At 44.6% G+C, this 18,313-nt stretch overlaps 1 protein-coding gene across 1 annotated transcript; it reads right to left on the bottom strand.

Moving 5' to 3' along the window:
• Positions 1 to 9,704: 9,704 nt before the first annotated feature.
• FZD10 (frizzled class receptor 10) lies at positions 9,705 to 11,633 on the bottom strand. The gene has a single exon (XM_058816715.1). The coding sequence runs from the start codon at positions 11,631 to 11,633 to the stop codon at positions 9,885 to 9,887; it is 1,749 nt and encodes a 582-aa protein (XP_058672698.1). The 3' UTR covers positions 9,705 to 9,884.
• Between the last annotated feature and the right edge of the window lie 6,680 nt (positions 11,634 to 18,313).

The raw sequence follows: 18,313 nt of genomic DNA, 5'->3' as shown, positions 1-18,313 counted from the left end.
GCTGTCCTCTATCCCAGAGCTGTGCTCTATCTACACCTTCTGCCCCACCAGCTGGGAACAGTTCTCCCCACCCTGGTGCCTTTCAGGTCAGCATCTGTGACAGGCTGTACAGCTCTGGTGCCAGTATTTGGGTTAACAAACCCCATGGTTGGAGGGGATCAGATATTACACTAACAGGAGCCATATCGAGGTCTACGATAGCAGACTCAAACCCATGAAATTGTGAGCATTTATTTCAGTTACTGATCCGTGGTTCTGTTCTGTTCTGCACCAGAGTGCCACAATACATTTTTAGGGATTACTCTACTGTCACTTTCACTGTACTCAGTTCCTTTTCCGTCAGAGGCCTGGGATACACCACTAACACATGAATCATGTGTCACTCATCCCACGGGAACACACAAAACAAATAGAAAGCAGCCATTCCTTTCCTAACATGAACAGTTCTAATTAACAGGGGGATTTGTTTTCCTGGTTGCTTTTGTTGTCTTCAGACATCACGTCTGTAAATAACCAAAATGAAACTGAGAGATCTTCCTCCTTAAAAAAACCCCAAAAACAAAAAACCAAAACCCACCTGACTACACAGGTTCTTGAAGTGCTGCTTGTACATTTAAAGCACAAGTCTAAAAGATTAGGCCTGCTTTGAAATATGATTTACTGGCTTGAAATATCAACATGCCCAATATTCCCATGGTGAGAGTTTTATGTATTGCCAGATTGTGATGATAGAAAAGGATACTTCATCATTTACATTTACAGCACTACTCACAGACTACAACTATTTGAGTCCAGTGTGGTTTTGAATAGATAAAATGAGAAAACAAGCCATGAAGCCCTCACCGCAGTGACCCAGGGTTACCGTGGAGCTGAGGTGTGAATTGTACACTTCTACATCAGTCATAAGCAGATTCTGTACTTGTTAAAATCAGCTGCAAAGCTGGCACTAGTGCTTCAAAAAGACTACTTTAGGGAAAAATAGATAACAGTGGAGCCCCTGCAGCTTGGGGTTTGGTTTTGGTCGGGTTGTTTAAACCTTGTGGGGGGAAGAGGTCTCATTTACTGAAAAGTTGCCTTTTGGTGAGTGTATGGAACAAGAGGCTGAGCTCCAGAGCGGGCAGGTCCTCTCTGTCAGTACCAGAAACAATCGTACATTTCAAAGGAACCTCCTGCAAGGCCAAGGAGCTTTTTGTTATGTAAACGAGCCCAGCTTGTTTGTTTTGATTGCTGTTTTTAAATGCCAAGTTGTAGATATGTCTGTAGTGTTAAACACATCAAACAGGGGAGCAGAGCATCAGCCTCCTGCATCCCGGGTTCTGCTGCAGACACGGAGAGTTTGCTTAGGGCTGCATTTCAAACAGCAGCTCTTTGATGCTCCAAACGGGGCCGAGAGCCCCAGCAGCACTCGGAGGTGGGAACAGCGACAGAGGGGGTCCCTGGCAGGACAAGGACATTGACGGGGCTGCCAAACCCAGAGCTGAGCTTCTGCCTCCAGGATCACTTCCCCTGGTCCCAAAACACAGACAAACCCAAAAACTGTCATGCCACCACTGCTTTTAAACCCTCCACTGCTCCTGGGAGCCAGTCCATGTGAAGTTGAATTTGGAAGTTAAAAAAGGAGTAAAGGACGTGCCTCCTTCTGCCTTAAACTTGGCTTTATCATATCCTGCAAATGAAGGGCTTTGAGGAGTTTTCAAAACTGATCAAAGAGCTGTGCAATACACCCCTTCACCGTCCAGACTCTGTGGGCTCTAAGGGTGGAATTGTCAAAGAAATATGCAGAAGAACCTGTTGCCCCAGATAAGTTAATTAACAAAATCAGTAATGGCTGGAATTCTGGATTTGATTTTTCTTCAATCCTTCTCTTGCCACTGCATTGTGATTTGTTTCAAAACCCATACATTGGTGACTTCAGTTTATCAAAAGTTGTGATATTCTTCTAATTGTGTAAGATACTGTGCACAGAGCTAGATAATGAATCCACTCCAAATATTGATGCAGTTCACCAGGATAACCAGGGAAGCGTGGAATCAAAACCCCGAATGCCTTTCTGTGTCTGTGAGGGGGGCTCAGAGCAGTGCAATGGAAACCAAACTCCTGGGCACCACATTAGGTTAATGTGCAAAAATAAGCAGTTGAGTTTGTGCATCTCTAGCCTCAGGATTTAACAATGCCAACTCCCTTGAGGCATTTTCTCCTTCCTCCTCTCCTGTGGCTCTGTTCTCAGGATCTTTAGCCTGTTTTCCTTCTCCTGTCTTTTCTGGAGGAGCTCACAGAATGCAGTTTTGCCTCCCTCCATACAGACACACTCAGATGGTGTTTATTTTCTTGTGAAACTCGCTATCAAAGACAACCCTACAGCACTCAGGATTCAGAAGTCTCTTTCCCACAGCTCTCCTTGTTAGATATGCAAAGGAGGTCCTTGAAGAGCTATTACAGAGTGTGAAAAGAAACATAAAATTTGGTGCACTCTTATGTTCCTATGTCAGCACACAACTGCTCCCCACAGCCCAAGGGCCTGTGTTTGGTCAGACACCTCCCAAACGCTGAGCAGCACAGTTTGCACTGTCCCTGGGTGACGGGGGCACTCACTGCGCTTGTCGAATCCTATTTGTGTGTGTCAGTGAAGTTTCAGCATCTCAAGAGCTGCTCCAGAGTAGCTAAGCTGAAACACAGCTGAAACACAGCTGAAACACCTTCCTAATGAAATTAGCTGGATGATTCTTTGCTTGTGACAGATCTGCTAGTCTGTTCCACGGCCCCTGGAATGCAGAGCTCAGCTCTGGATGGCTTCACATAAAGATGTAAAAGAGATAGGGGAGAGAGCAAGCCAGGTTTTAGAGAGCTCCCAAAAATCCCTGATCTGGGAATGAAAATCCCAAAACCTCAGCACAAGGGCTGTTCCATAAACTGGCTGCACCTCTTGCCTGCAATTGCCATGAGGACACACAGTGTCCTACTGCACCCTGCTCATGGGTCTGTATTATCCTGCAACTCAACTGCAGAACTGCTAACAGGGAAATTGATAAAAACACCTAAAGGGATTTACAAGCATCAAACAATCTAGAATGATACATAATCTTCCAAATCCCACAATTCAGATTTATTTGGTGCAGTGTTCTGACCTTAAACTTGCCTATACACCATGCCTATACTTGATTAAATAGCATTCTTTATCTGGTTTCAAATTGAATCAATTAATTACAAAATAAAAAGTGAATGTAGATATGTGGCTTGGTTTTTATTCTCTCCAAATTGTCAACGAATAACTTATAAAAATATTAATAATGTGTCTTATGTCAAACAAGAAAGGTTTATTGAAGAAACAAAAAGGCTGCTTTAAGATCGTTGCAAAAGGATGAGAAGTCTAAGGAAACTGTCATATCTCATTGTTAAAATCAGGATCCTGAAGAACAAAAAGGTTCTTTAATGTAATTTTAAAAAGAAAAAAAGATTACATAATTAAAACCACCCCAAACACCTGCAGTGTTAAACCTCAATAGAAATCTGTCCTTTTAAAATCCATTTGCAAGACAAAATGTTGTCAATATGAAACAAAAATATTTTGACCACTAAAATGTTAAAAGGAAGAAATGGCATAACTGAAAGAGTGTGAAAGGTCCAGATGTCAATGCCATGACTCTAATGTTATCAGATTACTGAGTGCCCACGGGCCAGGTCTGGAGTTTTTTATAGAACCATCAGAACCACAATCCCTCCCGTGTGATGCAGTTGTCAGAGCAGCCCTGCTGGAGCTGGGAGCTGCTCAGGAGATGAGGAGCCAGGCTGAGGAATGCTCCTGCCAGAGCAGCTGGGTATAGCTGGGAAAAACGAGCTCTGAGGCACACACAGCTCTCCTCAGCCTAAGAGCTTTGGACAGAAAGGTGGGGGCTGTTTTCTCTGTTTTATCAACTGGTCAATGTTCTTTGTCCCTTTCCTGTTTTTTATTTCACACAGACATTAGTCTCAGATAAAGGAACCATAAAATAACAAATATACAAGACAGAAGCAAACAATGTCTGCATTCCACAAAAGAGCATTTTCAAGTTTAAGGCACCTGCTCAGAACTGGCAGTCTCTCCTTGACAGTCTCCTGTGTTCATCAGCACCTTTGCTAGCCCAGAACTTTGAATCTCTGCCTCTTACCACAGTCTTTACCCAAAAAAGAAAGATGAAACACAAGTTTTGAAACCCCTTTTCGTTTGTGTGGAACAGAAAAAGCTCAAAGCAGCGGCAGGTCCTGGCCAGTAGCACAGAGCTGTGTGTGGGCAGATTAGAGACCGAGGGAGGCATCGCTCGAGAGGAGGGGAAGGGGAGCAGGCACATGCAGATGATGAAAGCCTGCTCAGCTCCGGAGCAGAGGGGAAGGGGGACGGAGGTGCTGCTCAGGGAGGGGAGGAGGAACGAGGGGCGCAGCCACTGCAGCTCCTCGTTAGCACTGGGATGCTGCAGCTCTGAGAGGCACAGGCACAGCAAGGAGGGGAACTGGCTGGACAATCTCTGGGGAGCTGCCTTGAGCAGGAAATGCAGATTTATTATGCTGAGCATCTTGCGAGAACTATGTGTTCTCAGAAAGCCAAAATATGCTAAATCAAAACACAAAAATAAACCTTCATTCCATCATTATCAGCATCCAGTATTTCTGAATTTCACTTTGAAAGGACAGGTGCTTTTGTGACATACTGGGCTTTGTCCATTCTAACACAGCAGCACATTTTGAAAATATAACTGAAATTCTTTTGTTCACTGATACTTTTTCCCATATCATGAATTTATGTCACATCGGGATTTTCAAAAGATGCTCTGATGTGGGAAAAACAAAATAATGACTTTTCCTGTAGCTCATGCTTTCCCTGAGATAGGAAGTTTGATTCAAAGCATACTGAATTTAGCTGGACACCCATTGACTTCAGTGGGGCAGATCTATGAGGAGATCTTGAAGAATGGAAGGAAAAAACCAGTGACAACAAACTGAAGGAATTCCTCTTTAAACAATGCCCTACAAACACACACAAGGGTTGCCCCGTCCTGCCTTTGATGTCCAGCTCCCCAAAGCTTTAACTTTGCACCACAGGAAAGGCAGAGCTGGCCCCAGGAGCCAGCCTGATCCCACCCGGCTGCCTGCCCAGGAATCCACATCTGCCCATCCCAAATCCTGCTCCACAGCCTGCAGTAACCATGGGCACTCATTCTGTGATTGGTACAGCCCCTGGTGAAGCAAGGCCCTGTTGTGCAGCTTTTGGAAATAGCCATTCCACTTCTCAAGCAAGACCTAAAGCCGTCTGAGCAGTATTTGCTGAGCTGAAATGGGATCTACCAAAGGAGGACCTGTTTATTTCACTGAGCTGAACCTGTGTTTCTGCTGGATAAACGTGTGGAGATACAGCAGGCTAGAGCTGAACAGATCCAAGGGCAACATGTACTATTGTCTGGAGCAAAAAAAACATGGAAACCAGGTTAATATTAGCACTCAGACTGATTGTAACTTGTGGCTCCCTGAAAATAAAGCTCCTGTAATGGGGATGCTGATACCTGCTGACCTGTTACAGCACAAACACTGAAATACAGTTCAGAGGCAGCTCCATCAAGGAGTGTTTTGTAAATGAATAATGACTTTGCTTAAAGCTAATCAACATCAAGTGTGTTAAAAAAGATGAAATAGTGCTGGAAGGCAGTGGGAGGTAGAGGAGCCTCAAAGTGCAAACAGGTGCTGATCTCCCTTCAGGGGGGATTGAGTGGCACAGACCTTACAGGGCTGTCACTTCTGATCAAAGCAAGCTCCAAGACCACATAATCACCATCACCCACCTTTTAAAGGATGCCCTGATTTATCATCTGTCACTGTTAATAACTTGGCTACTCTGTCTGCAATACTTAAAAACATTACACGAGGATAACATTTCATTTTTTTTAAGAAATGTGTAAATGTTTTAAACTGAAACGCACCGGGGCTCGTCCTTTGAGGCCATCTGTTGCTGCAGACCACCTGCCATCACGAGCCCACCTGAGCAGGAGCATCCCGTCACTGCAGAGCCCATCCCTGGCAGCCAGGGGTGCTCGGGGCTGGGGAGCAGGCTGTGTGTCAGACACGGCTGCTCCTGCTCTCTGCGGCCAGGGATGACAGCCAGATGTGAATAATGGCTGCATAATAACACACACACGAAATGCTGTTTGGGCAGAGCCTGATAAGGGATCTCAACATTCCTGGGCTGAGCCCCTCACATCCTCTCAGCCGTGGTGCCTGCACTGCACAGCTCGGGGTGTCCCAACATGTCAGGTCTAAACCTGCAACTGCTCAGCTTAATTATTTTTGGGTTATGAGAAGCATCAGCATTTCACTGAGAAACAAGAGTTTTACCATCGTAATTAGAATTTTGTGGGGTTTTGCCCTGAATCCCATTTTCCCCCGCTGATCTCATACTCTTCCCTCATTAATCTCTCCCCAGTAAATCACACTGTTCTACCAAGCTACCTTTGCCAGAAGAAGGAACTTTCTGCCTTTCTTTTGCCTGTTCACAAGCCTGTGGCAAACATCTGGTTCTTGATTTGGTGGATGTACACACCAACAGAATGCATTTATTTTATAACTTTTATCTGATAAATGACACTGGACATTTCTTCCTCAACAAGTTTCCCATGGAGTGACTGGATTGTTAAAACAACCACATACAGACACTTTTCCTAAAAGTCTGAGATAAGCAAATACCTATTGGGCCTTGACAGTAAAGAAAAATCCTATAAAATTTAACAAATCAAAATTCAAACACGATTTCACTAAAATATAAAATTACTGTGAAAAATGAAGAATAATATTTTTGAGATGTTGCCTTAATGATTTTTAGTATTAATATAATTTAACTAATATGCAGCCTTCTATTTGTGTAGATTATAATAACTGTATTAAATTAATTGTTTTGAAAATAAGTATATCACTTTCCTTTAACAGTAATAAGCTTCCAATTCCTTAAGCAGCAACTTCAGTATTAAACTGTTAAGACTGTTAGGAGCTGTGGGACAGCAAGAAGTACAATTTCTGAATTAATTAATTCTTAAACGTCTTCAAAGCCAATCATTACATTGTGCTGCATTTACAGTGCACTAGTCCTGATGTAAAGAATCAGCATTATGTACTTGAGGAATCTCATTTGCTTACAAGTAACCTCCCCAAATAATTCCTGAATAACTGCAAGCACAAATAAAATCTGAATACTTGGTTTACAGTTTAGCAAGAATCTATTTGTTACAGGATGCCTCCAGCCAAGCATCATTTGTCATTCCCATAGGAAAAGGTGCAGCTCTGCCCTGGTGACAATGAAGGGCCCGAGCTGACAACTGAACAAACTCAGAATGGCAGCAGCAGCTCAGCCACTGCTCAGCATCTATCTGCGCTCCTTTCTCTTCAGAATCCTGAGGGCAGGCTGTCGGAATTCATCATCAACAATATAGCAAACAATATTCTGTAGCCCACAGAAGAGTGAGGTGTTTCTTGCAGTGACTGATGCAGGCTGGAGCAAAGCCTGCCCTGCTGAAGCCAGCACTGGCCCTTGTCAGGTGTGAATTCCCTCAGGTGACACACACCTGAAGGCCTCCTGCAGCAATCTGCAACACATAGGTGATTTTAAACTCTGCATTTCTCAGGATCTGGTGCCATTGGTCTAGCTGGAGCATACACAGATGCACAGGCATTAGATCAGCAGCTTCACAAGTGGATTTGTTTAGTGCAATGTCCTACTTTGGCTGCAGCTCAGTGTCCTCTGACAGGATTAACTTCCAGGGCATCTCAAAGCCCTGTGTCAAACAGTGGCACAAAAGACAAAAAAGATCTTTTCCTCAAAAGATGAATTTTGTATCAAAACTGCTTTATCTATGTGCACTTCAGACATGGAGATTATTGATAATAGCTGTAAGATAATTTCTGCCACTCAAGTTCCTCGTCACTGCTGGGAACACTTCAAAAGAGTACAAAAAGGCAGGAATTTATCTGTCACACTGCACAGGTAAGTTGGAAAACCAAACCACTACCAAAGAACCTTTTGTTGGCAAATTCCCAGCCTCAACATGACTGTCACAAGGATCCCCAGTCTCCCATTTGGACCTGTTCTCTCTGTGATGAGATCCCTGACAAGGGGATCTTCTCTAGAGCAGCTGGGTGAGAAAGGGAGGTTCTAGCCCTGCCTCGCCAGCACATCACCCAGCCTGGCATCACCTGGAAAACTGCAGGGACAACTTCAGCTTCACACAAAAACACACGCCGCCAAAACTCCTTGAAAATTATTCACAGTTTGAGCTCCGTCAGGTAACCTCCCTGAAGCAGATTCAAATCCTGCATCTGTACGTCCCGGTGTCCCCTAAGTCCTTGCACAAATGGTGATACTTTCAGCGGTGTCAGAAAGGGGGAATTCCCTGAAGGGTGCAGACTGAATTGTGTTCCAGCCGTGCGAAGCGAGGCAGCGATCTTTAACATGCTGAACGCAGCCTATGCAAATTTTAAAGGGCTGTTAACCGGGGATCACTGCTGTAATCTCAGCGCTTTGTAAACACGCTCCTGCTCTACACGCTGCAGCTTTTTACATCACTAAAGCCCATTCCGTTTTCTCTGTTGCAGAGGCTCACGAAATCTGCACCTTCAAAATCCATTTATTTCACCTTGCAATTTCTTTCGAGTAAATTACTGTTCTCTCTATTTATACTTGCAGGCAAGTATAACAACAATTATTATATTCAAAGTGTGCTTTTACCAAATGATCCAGGAAACAAGTTTATTAACTGCAAAGCACATAGGAGAAAGTTTAGAACACACAAAATTATCAAACTAAAGAACATATTTTATTTTTAATAAAATAGTGGAGCATGAAAAATAATTGTATATTACAAATATATACAGCAGAGAGCTGTGCACCCCCAGCACAGTAAAGAGCATCACTCTATACAAAGCTTCCCTTTGCAGAATCTAGTGCTTCTTGATCTATTCATAGTGAGAATTTGTTTAACAATAGAAAGAGTCAATAAGCCCTTTGGGTCTCTTTGAATTGATCCCCCCCTTTTTTTTTGCACAAATCAGTCCAAACGTGTATAACATTGGCTTGATTTCCATTAAAAAGCCACAAAATGTAACACTAAAGGGTTTCTGAGGACTAGACCTCTTAGTTCTTTTGTTAAGAGATTTCTTTTGTTGTCTTTATGTACAGCAAAATACTTGTTTCTCTTTTCATGTCATGGTAAGAAAAAAAAATGTATTGCACATTATTCTTATTCACAAAGTTTGTGTCTGGTGCAGGAAGTTTCTCTTTTGGTGAAAGAATATTGGTGAGCATTACAGATCCAGCCTATTTTTAGGCACTCCAAGCCCAGTGGGCTGAGAGGAGCTGTGAAGGGTTTCAAAGTTAGCACGGAGGTTGTTTTCCCAGAGAGCCTCCTCACCAGGATAGGCCTGCTCCTGTCCCTGCAGAGACAATGCTCACTTGGGCACTTCCACAATCAAACCACTGCTCCCTAACACTAGGCCATACCTTGTTACTCAGAGAGCTGGAGAAAATCCAGCCCAGCTACATGAAGAAGTTAAATAAGTGTTGGTTGTTGTGTTTGGTTTTGTTTTTATGTTTTTTTTTGTTTGTTATTTTTAATCTGAGGGATGGATGTGATTCTTAACTACAAATTAGTAACAGAACAGACTGTTTTAATTCACACTATTTCTTTCACATCAAACCTTTCCATGAGTACATTTACCTTCAGTTTTTCACCAGGTCCTGAATTCAGCATGATACATTTTTGTGCCTTGAGATATTAAAATGTTCTGACAAAAAAAGCACCATTTTTTAATTTCTGACTGCTACTGTGGACATTGGTAAGTCTGTGAGGTGAGATACAGTCTTTTCTACAACCTGGTCACACACAGGTGGGCGGCTGTAATGTTGATTCATATTTTGCAAGGTGAGTTTTCTGTGGATGTTGAGGTTTTTTGTAGATCCCACCACTCGTAATAACACTTGCGGGTTTTCTCCTACTTCTCTTCTTTAATCTCCGACTACAAACATTTTGCCAGGATTGAAGGGTCTTGGAAGTCCAGATCCACATGCCACTAGTAATGCCCACAACTAACAACATAAAAATTTTGACCATAAAAATTTCTACTGCTGGGATAGAGTTATTCATCATGCAGTCTAAATTTTTAGTCTGATTGTTCATCTTGCATTTCTGTTGAGTTGCCACAATTTTCCAGTAATCCATGTTGAGTCTCTCATAAAAATAGCAAGCTATCACGCAAGTTGCAGGCACTGTGTACAAGACCGAGAAGACACCAATCCTGACCATAAGCTTCTCCAACTTGTCGGTGTTTTCTCCACCTGTTTTCATCACCCTCCTGATATGAAAAAGGGCCACAAAGCCAGAAAGAATAAAAGAAGTGCCAATGATTAGATAACAAGCCAAAGGAATGAGCACAAACCCCGTCAAGGCGTTCACATCCATGCTGCCAACATAGCACAGCCCTGTCAGCTCGTCCCCAGCCACCCTCCTCATCACCAGGATCATGATGGTCTTCACGGCCGGGATGGCCCAGGCTGCCAGGTGGAAGTAGCTGCTGTTGGCTTCGATGGCCTCGTGCCCCCACTTCTTCCCAGCTGCCAGAAACCAGGTCAGGGTCAGGATCACCCACCACAAGGAGCTGGCCATGCCAAAGTAATAGAGAACCAGGAACACGATGGTGCAGCCGGTGCTCTCCAGCCCCTCCTGGATGACATAGAGCTGGCCGCTGTCCCTGTCGCAGGCAATGCTTTCAGCACCTGAGAAGAGGCGGATGATGTACCCCACCGAGTAGACGCAGTAGCACATGGACAGGAAGATAATGGGCCTCTCGGGGTACTTGAACCGCTGAGGATCGATGAGAAAAGTGAGTACAGTGAAAGCGCTGGAGAAGAAGCACAGGATGGACCAGATGGCAATCCAAATGACAGCAAACTGTTTGTCATCCCTGCTCCAGTAGACATCCACCCCTGGCGTGCAGAGCGGCGCGCAGGAAGCGCTCTTTTCCACATGGTGGAACTTGCCGGGGTTTTCGCAGGACGCCCTGCTCAGGCTGTCCTTGTGCTGCTGCAGATCGTGCCCGCTGCTGGGCCGCTGGGGACGAAACATGGGGGGCAGCATGCTGGAGCCCCGGGGCGGCTCATCCGACCCGTTGTTGGGGGCTTCCATGCACAGGTAATTGGGGTCGTTCTTTTTGGGCAGTTTGCTGCAGTCCAACGAGTCCGGCCACTTAAAATTGAACTGCTCCATGATCGGGGAGCACTTCAGCCTCGCCTGCTCGCACATCACCCTGCAGGCTGGGATCGGGGTGGAAACCTGCTCCGTGCACATCGGGGCGTAGAGGGAGCACAGGAAAAATTTCAGATGGCTGTGGCACCCGTACTCCACCAAGGGGGCAAACTCGTGCAGCTGAATGGCAGCTTCCCTTTGGTTTTCGTGCCCCATCAGGTTGGGCATCCTGGTCATGTTGTAGCCGATATCCTTGCACATGGGGATCTCGATGGGCTGGCAGCGGCCGTCGCCGGGCCGCTCGATGTCCATGGAGCTGATGGCCGCGCAGCAGCCGCTGAGCCAGCAGAGCAGCAGCGCGGTGCTGCCGGCCGCCGGCCCCATGCCGGCGGCTGCGGGGCGGCCGGAGCGCGGGCCGGGGGCCCCGGGGCTCAGAGCAGCGGCCGGCCGGGCCCTGCCCGCCGCAGCACCGGCCCCGAGCGCGGCGGGCCCGCGGCGCCGGCGGAGCGGGGCAGCATCGCCCGGGCCCGGCGGGGAGCGGCGGAAGGGAAAGCGCCCCCGCTCCGCAGAAGCGCCCAACTTACTGCGGGCAGCCCGGCAACTTTCCGCTCCCCGGGCTTCCACTTTCGCGATCCGCCTGCCCACCTCCCCGGGCTCCGCTCCTTCCCGCGGCCGAGCGGTGTCCGCGGAGCTGGGCGCGGGCACGGCCGGGCGATCACCGCGTCCCCTCGCACATGTCCCGGGCGGCTCTGCTGCCGCCGCCGGCTCCGGGGATTCTCCGCTCCTCCGACGGGTCGCGGCTCCTCACTTTCTTGCCGAGAGGTGGAGATTGGTTTATCCGAGCGCGGAATAAAGGAGGAGGAGGGGGAGGAAATATCTAAGCCATTGAAGAGGGGGGCCTGAGAAATCCCCCCTGCTCGCCGCCCTCCGCTCCGGGTTTGCAATAGGTCGGCTCCGGCGCGCCGTGCCGAGCGGGGCCGGAGTGTGCGCGGTGTCTGTGCCGGCTCCGCTCCCCCGCCTCGCCAGCTCCTGCGGCCGCGGCAGCTGCGGCTTTGGGGGCGGCTGGATCCGAGCGGAAAATAAAGTAAAAAAAAAAAAAAAAAAAAAGCTAAACCCAAGAAGAAGAAAAAAAACCCGTGCAGGATCCGCCTCGCATACGACATCCACTTTGCATGAGAAAGGTGAAGCTGACACGGTGATTACTTTCCAATCACTCGGAACGCCTTGAAACCTCCTTAAGGACCCCTACAGGTTCTCCTTGATCGGCAAAGATTAGAAAAAGCCCCATTTGTTTCTCTGTCCTTCTCTCTTTCCTTCCTTTCTCCTTTCCCTCCCGTTGCCCTCTGTTGAAAGTTTAACAAGATCTTTTCTGTAGAAGGCGTCAGCCTGCCCTCCCTCGCTCAGGTAGGAAGCCAGGGAGAGCGAAGCCTTCAGACTTCGTGTCTCCTAATAAGAGGGTGGAAGGTGGTGCCTCCTTGACTGCCTTTATTGGAGGGGGGGCAAAGCTTTGGCAGGGAGGATGTGGGGAGGAGGACGCATTTTATGGCGAGTGCTATAAACTCTTCGCTGCCAGGGTCATAAAATATGGTTGCTTTCAGCCTGGAGTCTCAGCTTTTTTCAAATGTCGTGCTTTGTCTCGAATTTCTAAGTGAACAGGACAGGCAGGATTTCTGGAAAAGTACCTGATTATGGTTTTAATCACAGTATGGCATCACTCGAAAAGTAGGCTGCTTTTTTTTTTTTTTTTTTTTTTTCCCCATTCCTTAAATAAGAAATGCTAAGAGGACAGGAGACATACCCTTGGGGAAGTTACTTCATCCACTATAGCAAAGATACTTACAGATTTTCGGAGACGGGAATCGTTCTAAAGTGAGTTGTGTTTACTTTTAAAGTTAAGCTTTGAGATTGATTTTGCTTATTGGTGTCTCCGAGCGAGAGAAGGAGGAAGTTAAACCCCCAGCCGAACTGCAGCTCGCAGTTTCACAGACGGAAAGGAGCGCAGTGAGCAGAAGTCAAAGCTTAGCTCTGCTCAGCTCCCCCTTCCCCGCCCCCCACCCCCCTTTGAGCTCGGTTTTAGCGAACATATTAATGAAGAAGGGAAATCTCTCTTTCATTTCATTCATGCTCACCCACACAAACCGGGCTCCTCTCCATCAGTGCCTGTTTCTTATCGAAAAGAACACGGATTCTCCTGGAAACTCCCAAATCCCGCAGGGTCAGAGTTAATACCCCAGCAGCTCCAGAGAGGAAACCGTTGGCTTCCTCAGCTGTGATAAGGGTGAAATGGATCCAGGCTAGGACAACAAACCAGGGCTGATGTTTGTCTCTGAAAGCCCTGAAGATGTGGCCAGCTCTTGCCAAGGAGTAAAAGCCATGATAAAAATGTGCCTTGCAAAGCGAGGTCCTTTCTGCGGCTTTTCAGGGCACCGAGGAGATTAGATTTATCAAGTACTGCTCTGAGGGACCGACCTTTCCTCGGACACTCACACATTCCTCGGGGAATGCTTCAAAAGCAGGCAGTGCTATGAGCAGAAAAAGAGCTTTATTTATTTTAGTGTGTCTGTGTGTGTGAGAGAGGGGGTGTGCTGGGGCATTTCCATTCTTCATTAATCTAAGCCTGTTTTCTTAGTATTTGTATTCATCCTGATTCCTCTTCTGGAGAGCTCAGCTGGGGGTAGCAGGGAAGTGTGGGGAAAGCTTTTTCAAGGGACAAGTAAATTCTGCTTTAAAAAGTAGAATTTCAATAATAATAAAAAAGTAGAATTTAAATAATGCATAACAGGCACATATTCAATGTTTGTTTTATCCAACTGGATTGTTTGGGAGCTTGTTTTTCTTTCTTTTTTTTTTTTTTTCCAACAAGTATTTTTGTATAGCATATTCTATCAGCGCTGACATTAAAGTAATCTAGAAAAAAATACATGATATAAAACATGGCCTTTTTTCATCTGTAACACTGATAGCAACCTTTTTCTCCTAAGAGGCAGAAAAGAAACACAAATGAAAGTGAGAAAAAAGAAGGGGGGGGGAACCTCCAACCTTTGTAGTTGTGTCTCTCTTAATTGATCTTTCATGTGCCAATTTAAATCAGCCTTGTTTTTCTAGCCATTGCTTTAGCCAGTGCATCCTGCTTTAGATCATTTATTTTACTTTCTATATTTTTAAGGACTATCTACACATATCAGCCATGTGCCTGAGTCAGTGAGAGTAACAAACAGAACATTATTAGAGAAAAATGAGAGCGCTGAGAAATCAGCAACTGGAAGATACCTCTGTAACTAATAAATGAAAAGAACCTTTTGAAGGCTCCAGCTGAAAAGATATTTTATTTTATTTTTTCTCCTGTGTGTGGGATTTGAGATGTGTGATTCTATGGAGCAGCCAGGCACCCCTGCTGCTAGGCCCTGGCTAGGAGTTGGCCCCCCTCTGGCAAATGTTATGGAGAATTGGGAGGAATTTTATGGCTGTCTTTTCCCTCAGCTCTTTTTTCTTTTGTCTTCTTTGAAGAATGACTTTAGACATTTTATTTACATATTTAACCATGGATGAAAGAGGAAAAAGAAAGCATTTGGGCCGTTGTGGGAATAGTGATATGTTTAAATTAATGGAAATCTTATTAGGCTTCTAAAATTTTAAGCAAAAGATTTTTAATGAAACTTTATAATTAAACATGATTTCAAATAATGTGCCAACTCACAGGAAGGATGCATTTCTCCCTCTAGCTATCCATCTCCCCACCTCCCAAAAATGTGCAGACGAATAATCTCTATCTTAAAGTCCAGCTCTTCTTGTGTCCCGTAAGGAAAAGATTTAAAATCTTGAATATTTAATAAGGCATGTGATAATTCAAACCATAACTAAATATTTTGTAGGTAAAGCAAACCATAAACGAGCCAGGGAAAAAAAAGCCCTCGTCCCTGCAATGGCAAAGTTTCATGCTGGATAATCTATTACAGTGACAGTGGAATAAAACACTTTGATATGGCTGATGGTGAAAATCAAAGTTGCATCCATTCAATCCATGTTAGAGCCATTGGAAATTACAGAGCCAGGCAAGGTTTTCTGAAATGGGATTAAAGAAGACCCAAATAATCCATTTGAGAGAAAATGTTCTGACACTTCAGCAGAAAAGAGAAATGAAATGAGCAGCTCGGGGAGTTGAAGAGTTAATTAGTACATTAAAGATTTTTAGTGAAATAGTCTAAATTACTTATGAAGAACAATGGTGTGTCAGGACAGAACATGCACTGATATTGACAATCCTATATTTAAGAGGTCTGTAGCTATAACTGATTTTCAAGTGTAATATTTCTGGCCAGACATTTTATTACACAAAAAAGAGAGAGATCAGTTTAATGTTAATCCTATTCAATAATGTTATTCTCATCTATATTTTTACACATTTGTTCACTTTTTAACTCACACATTTTATTCCACTAATGAGTTCTATTTATATATTAAAAACACAGGTATTAAAACACATATTTTAAAAAATGTTAGCCATAGAGATAACAACTGTGAAAGAAAAGGATCACACACATGAAAAGAAAGCTGATAGCTATTCTAGCAATGTTATATGCCTGCATTTCTTACTGAATTTCCACTAGATATTAATAAAATTAAATGGCATGCAGAGAAATGTTTATTTTCTAAGCCAAATGGGTTTATTTTTTCCTAGCTACAGAATCTTTGTAGCAGTTTTCCTTCAAAATTTAAGTAAACACATCTGCCTAGTAGGACAGGCACACTGAGAAATATTCCCATGCAAGTGCGAATCTGCACAAAGCACTAAAGTTTTAATTGCCTTAGAGAGCCACCACCACCACGAGTTAAAAGAATTAAAAACAAAAACAAATCATAAATGGATGAGTGGGTTGTATAGTATTGCTCTAATACAATTTAGCTGGCTATTTTAAGGGCACTTCCCTTGAAATGTGGTTTGAAATATTACCAAAGGTTCGACGGGGTGCATTAGTGTGAATTGCAAATCAGAACATTTCTTTAATCCCCTTTTCATGGCCTGGCTTCGGATCAGTGGCATCTAAGGGACTCCCCACTGCTTCTGGCTCAGGAGGAACCATTCACTGGGGCAGCTTCCCTCCTCTATTCCCACAGTCCAGAAAACAACACCACAGACAGACACCCTCCAACTAAATTAGATTAAACTCCTTCTCTTCCACAGCACATTAGCCTTTTCACTGCCCGAGATTCATTATTCAGCTACTCCTAATTTAAAGATACAGTATTTTTCTGCTCTTAGGAACAAAAACAACGAACAAAACTAAAGCCAAAGCAGGAAAAAAAGAAAATTCCTGGTCACAAATAAACCTGATAATGTTAAAATTACATAAAGGCAGGATGAAAACATCCTTTTCACTTATACTCTAATATTACAAGAGTATTATAATTTTAAAGCACAGGTCGCAGCAGAAAGTTCCACAGACATTAAAAACAAGAACAGGCTCAGTAGAAAAAGAAAATGCACTCAGATTTTCTTTTCTTTTAAACACCATTTGATACCATTCATTCACCAGCTTTCTGCATGCACTGTTTGCGTATCTTGCAGTCAAATCTAGGCTTGTAAAGGCATAAACAGTGAAAAGTGCAGATGATAGCAAGGATTAATTAGTTCTCTTGTTGTCATTTCCTCCCTTATTTCCATCCATAACTTCTCCACTCCTCCTTTCCAAGGTAAAACCAGTCTTTTGAACCTGTGTCATGTGGGTCTGAGTGCCCCTGCCCCTTGCACACAAATACAAATTCAAACAGCCAGCCATCTCCAGGAGCAGCCAGCAACCTTTGAGAATCCTTGACACAGTTCAGATCTGAACCCAAATTTAGCAGTTGAAAGATTCCCATATGTATATGATATTCCCCACAGGAATACCATGTTGTTCCCCCGTTATTTACTCTGATATATTGAGGAAGTACCAATGGCACCACAGCTTTATGGTCTACCCCTCTGCCAGAGGGCACTGGCAGAGACAGGATATCCTGCTGGAAGGGCTCCCGGCCTGACCTGCTGATCCTTTCTACATTCTCAGGTAGCAGGAATTCCTGATATGGGTTTAATCACTGCTGTAAGTTGCCCTTGCACATTCTCCATCTGGCATTTGAATTTGAAGAGTGTGATGGCAATCACACGTTCTCTGAAGGAAGCATGAAGAGTGAGAAATTGGAATGCCATAGTTTGGAATGCTATTTATTATTTCCAGATCAGGAGAGAGAGATGCTCTGTGTACATTGCATGTGAGAGGCACAGGAGGGACGGAGCCAGCAGCAAAGGCAGCCATGTCACATTTCTCAAAATCAGCACAAAGGTCACATATTAAAGTTGATTCTGTCCAAAAGTGCCTGGTGTGTTTCTAGCCCAGTCTTTCCCTCACCTGATGCCACCAAAACTGAATTGTAGCTGGAGGCAGCACCCGTAATTTCACTGTCAGGCTGCAGGACAAGGGAGACAGCTCAGGCTGAGTTGGGGCCAGAGGGGCTGTTGGTGCTTGAGCCCCACACTCACTCAGAGCCTACACCCATCCCAGTGCCACAAATACAACCTCCTCTTTTACCCTCATCATACAGAACGTGACCAGGCTGTGCAGAGCAGGAATTGGATAGAAATGTTAAAGCATTTGTCAGAGAATCCATCTGGCTCAAACCCACAAACTGCCAGCGTGGCACAGAGTGAGGCACAGAAAGCTTTCCTGTACAGTGGAGTTACACCAGTAGGAAATATGGGGAGGAAGTGTTACATCTATATCAGTCTTAGATGTTCTGAGGTCTTTTTTCCTATTTAATTTATTATTATATGGAAGTGATTAAAACACAGTGGGAGGAAAGACCTGCTCAGTCTGAAATGCTTGTACCAGACAGGGAATGCACAGACAACAGCATGGTAAAGTATAATGAGATATTAGTGCTGGAAATGCCTCTGTGTCCTCCAGCCCCTTGTCTAACTTTGTGTTTTCCCTGTCTTTAATGAGAAATATTCTGCTTGATAAAGGTGAACAGGAAGTGCTGGGACACAGTTGGAATGCCCCATTACTCCACGAGAGAGTGATCAGAAA

Source organism: Ammospiza caudacuta, chromosome 18 (assembly GCF_027887145.1).
Source record: "Ammospiza caudacuta isolate bAmmCau1 chromosome 18, bAmmCau1.pri, whole genome shotgun sequence".
NCBI classification, from domain to species: Eukaryota; Metazoa; Chordata; class Aves; order Passeriformes; family Passerellidae; genus Ammospiza; species Ammospiza caudacuta.
This window is presented reverse-complemented; position numbering and strand designations above follow the sequence as displayed.

Bases quoted from the DNA above. Each gene is read 5' to 3' on its own strand.
- FZD10 (XM_058816715.1), bottom strand. From the start codon at position 11,633: ATGGGGCCGGCGGCCGGCAGCACCGCGCTGCTGCTCTGCTGGCTCAGC.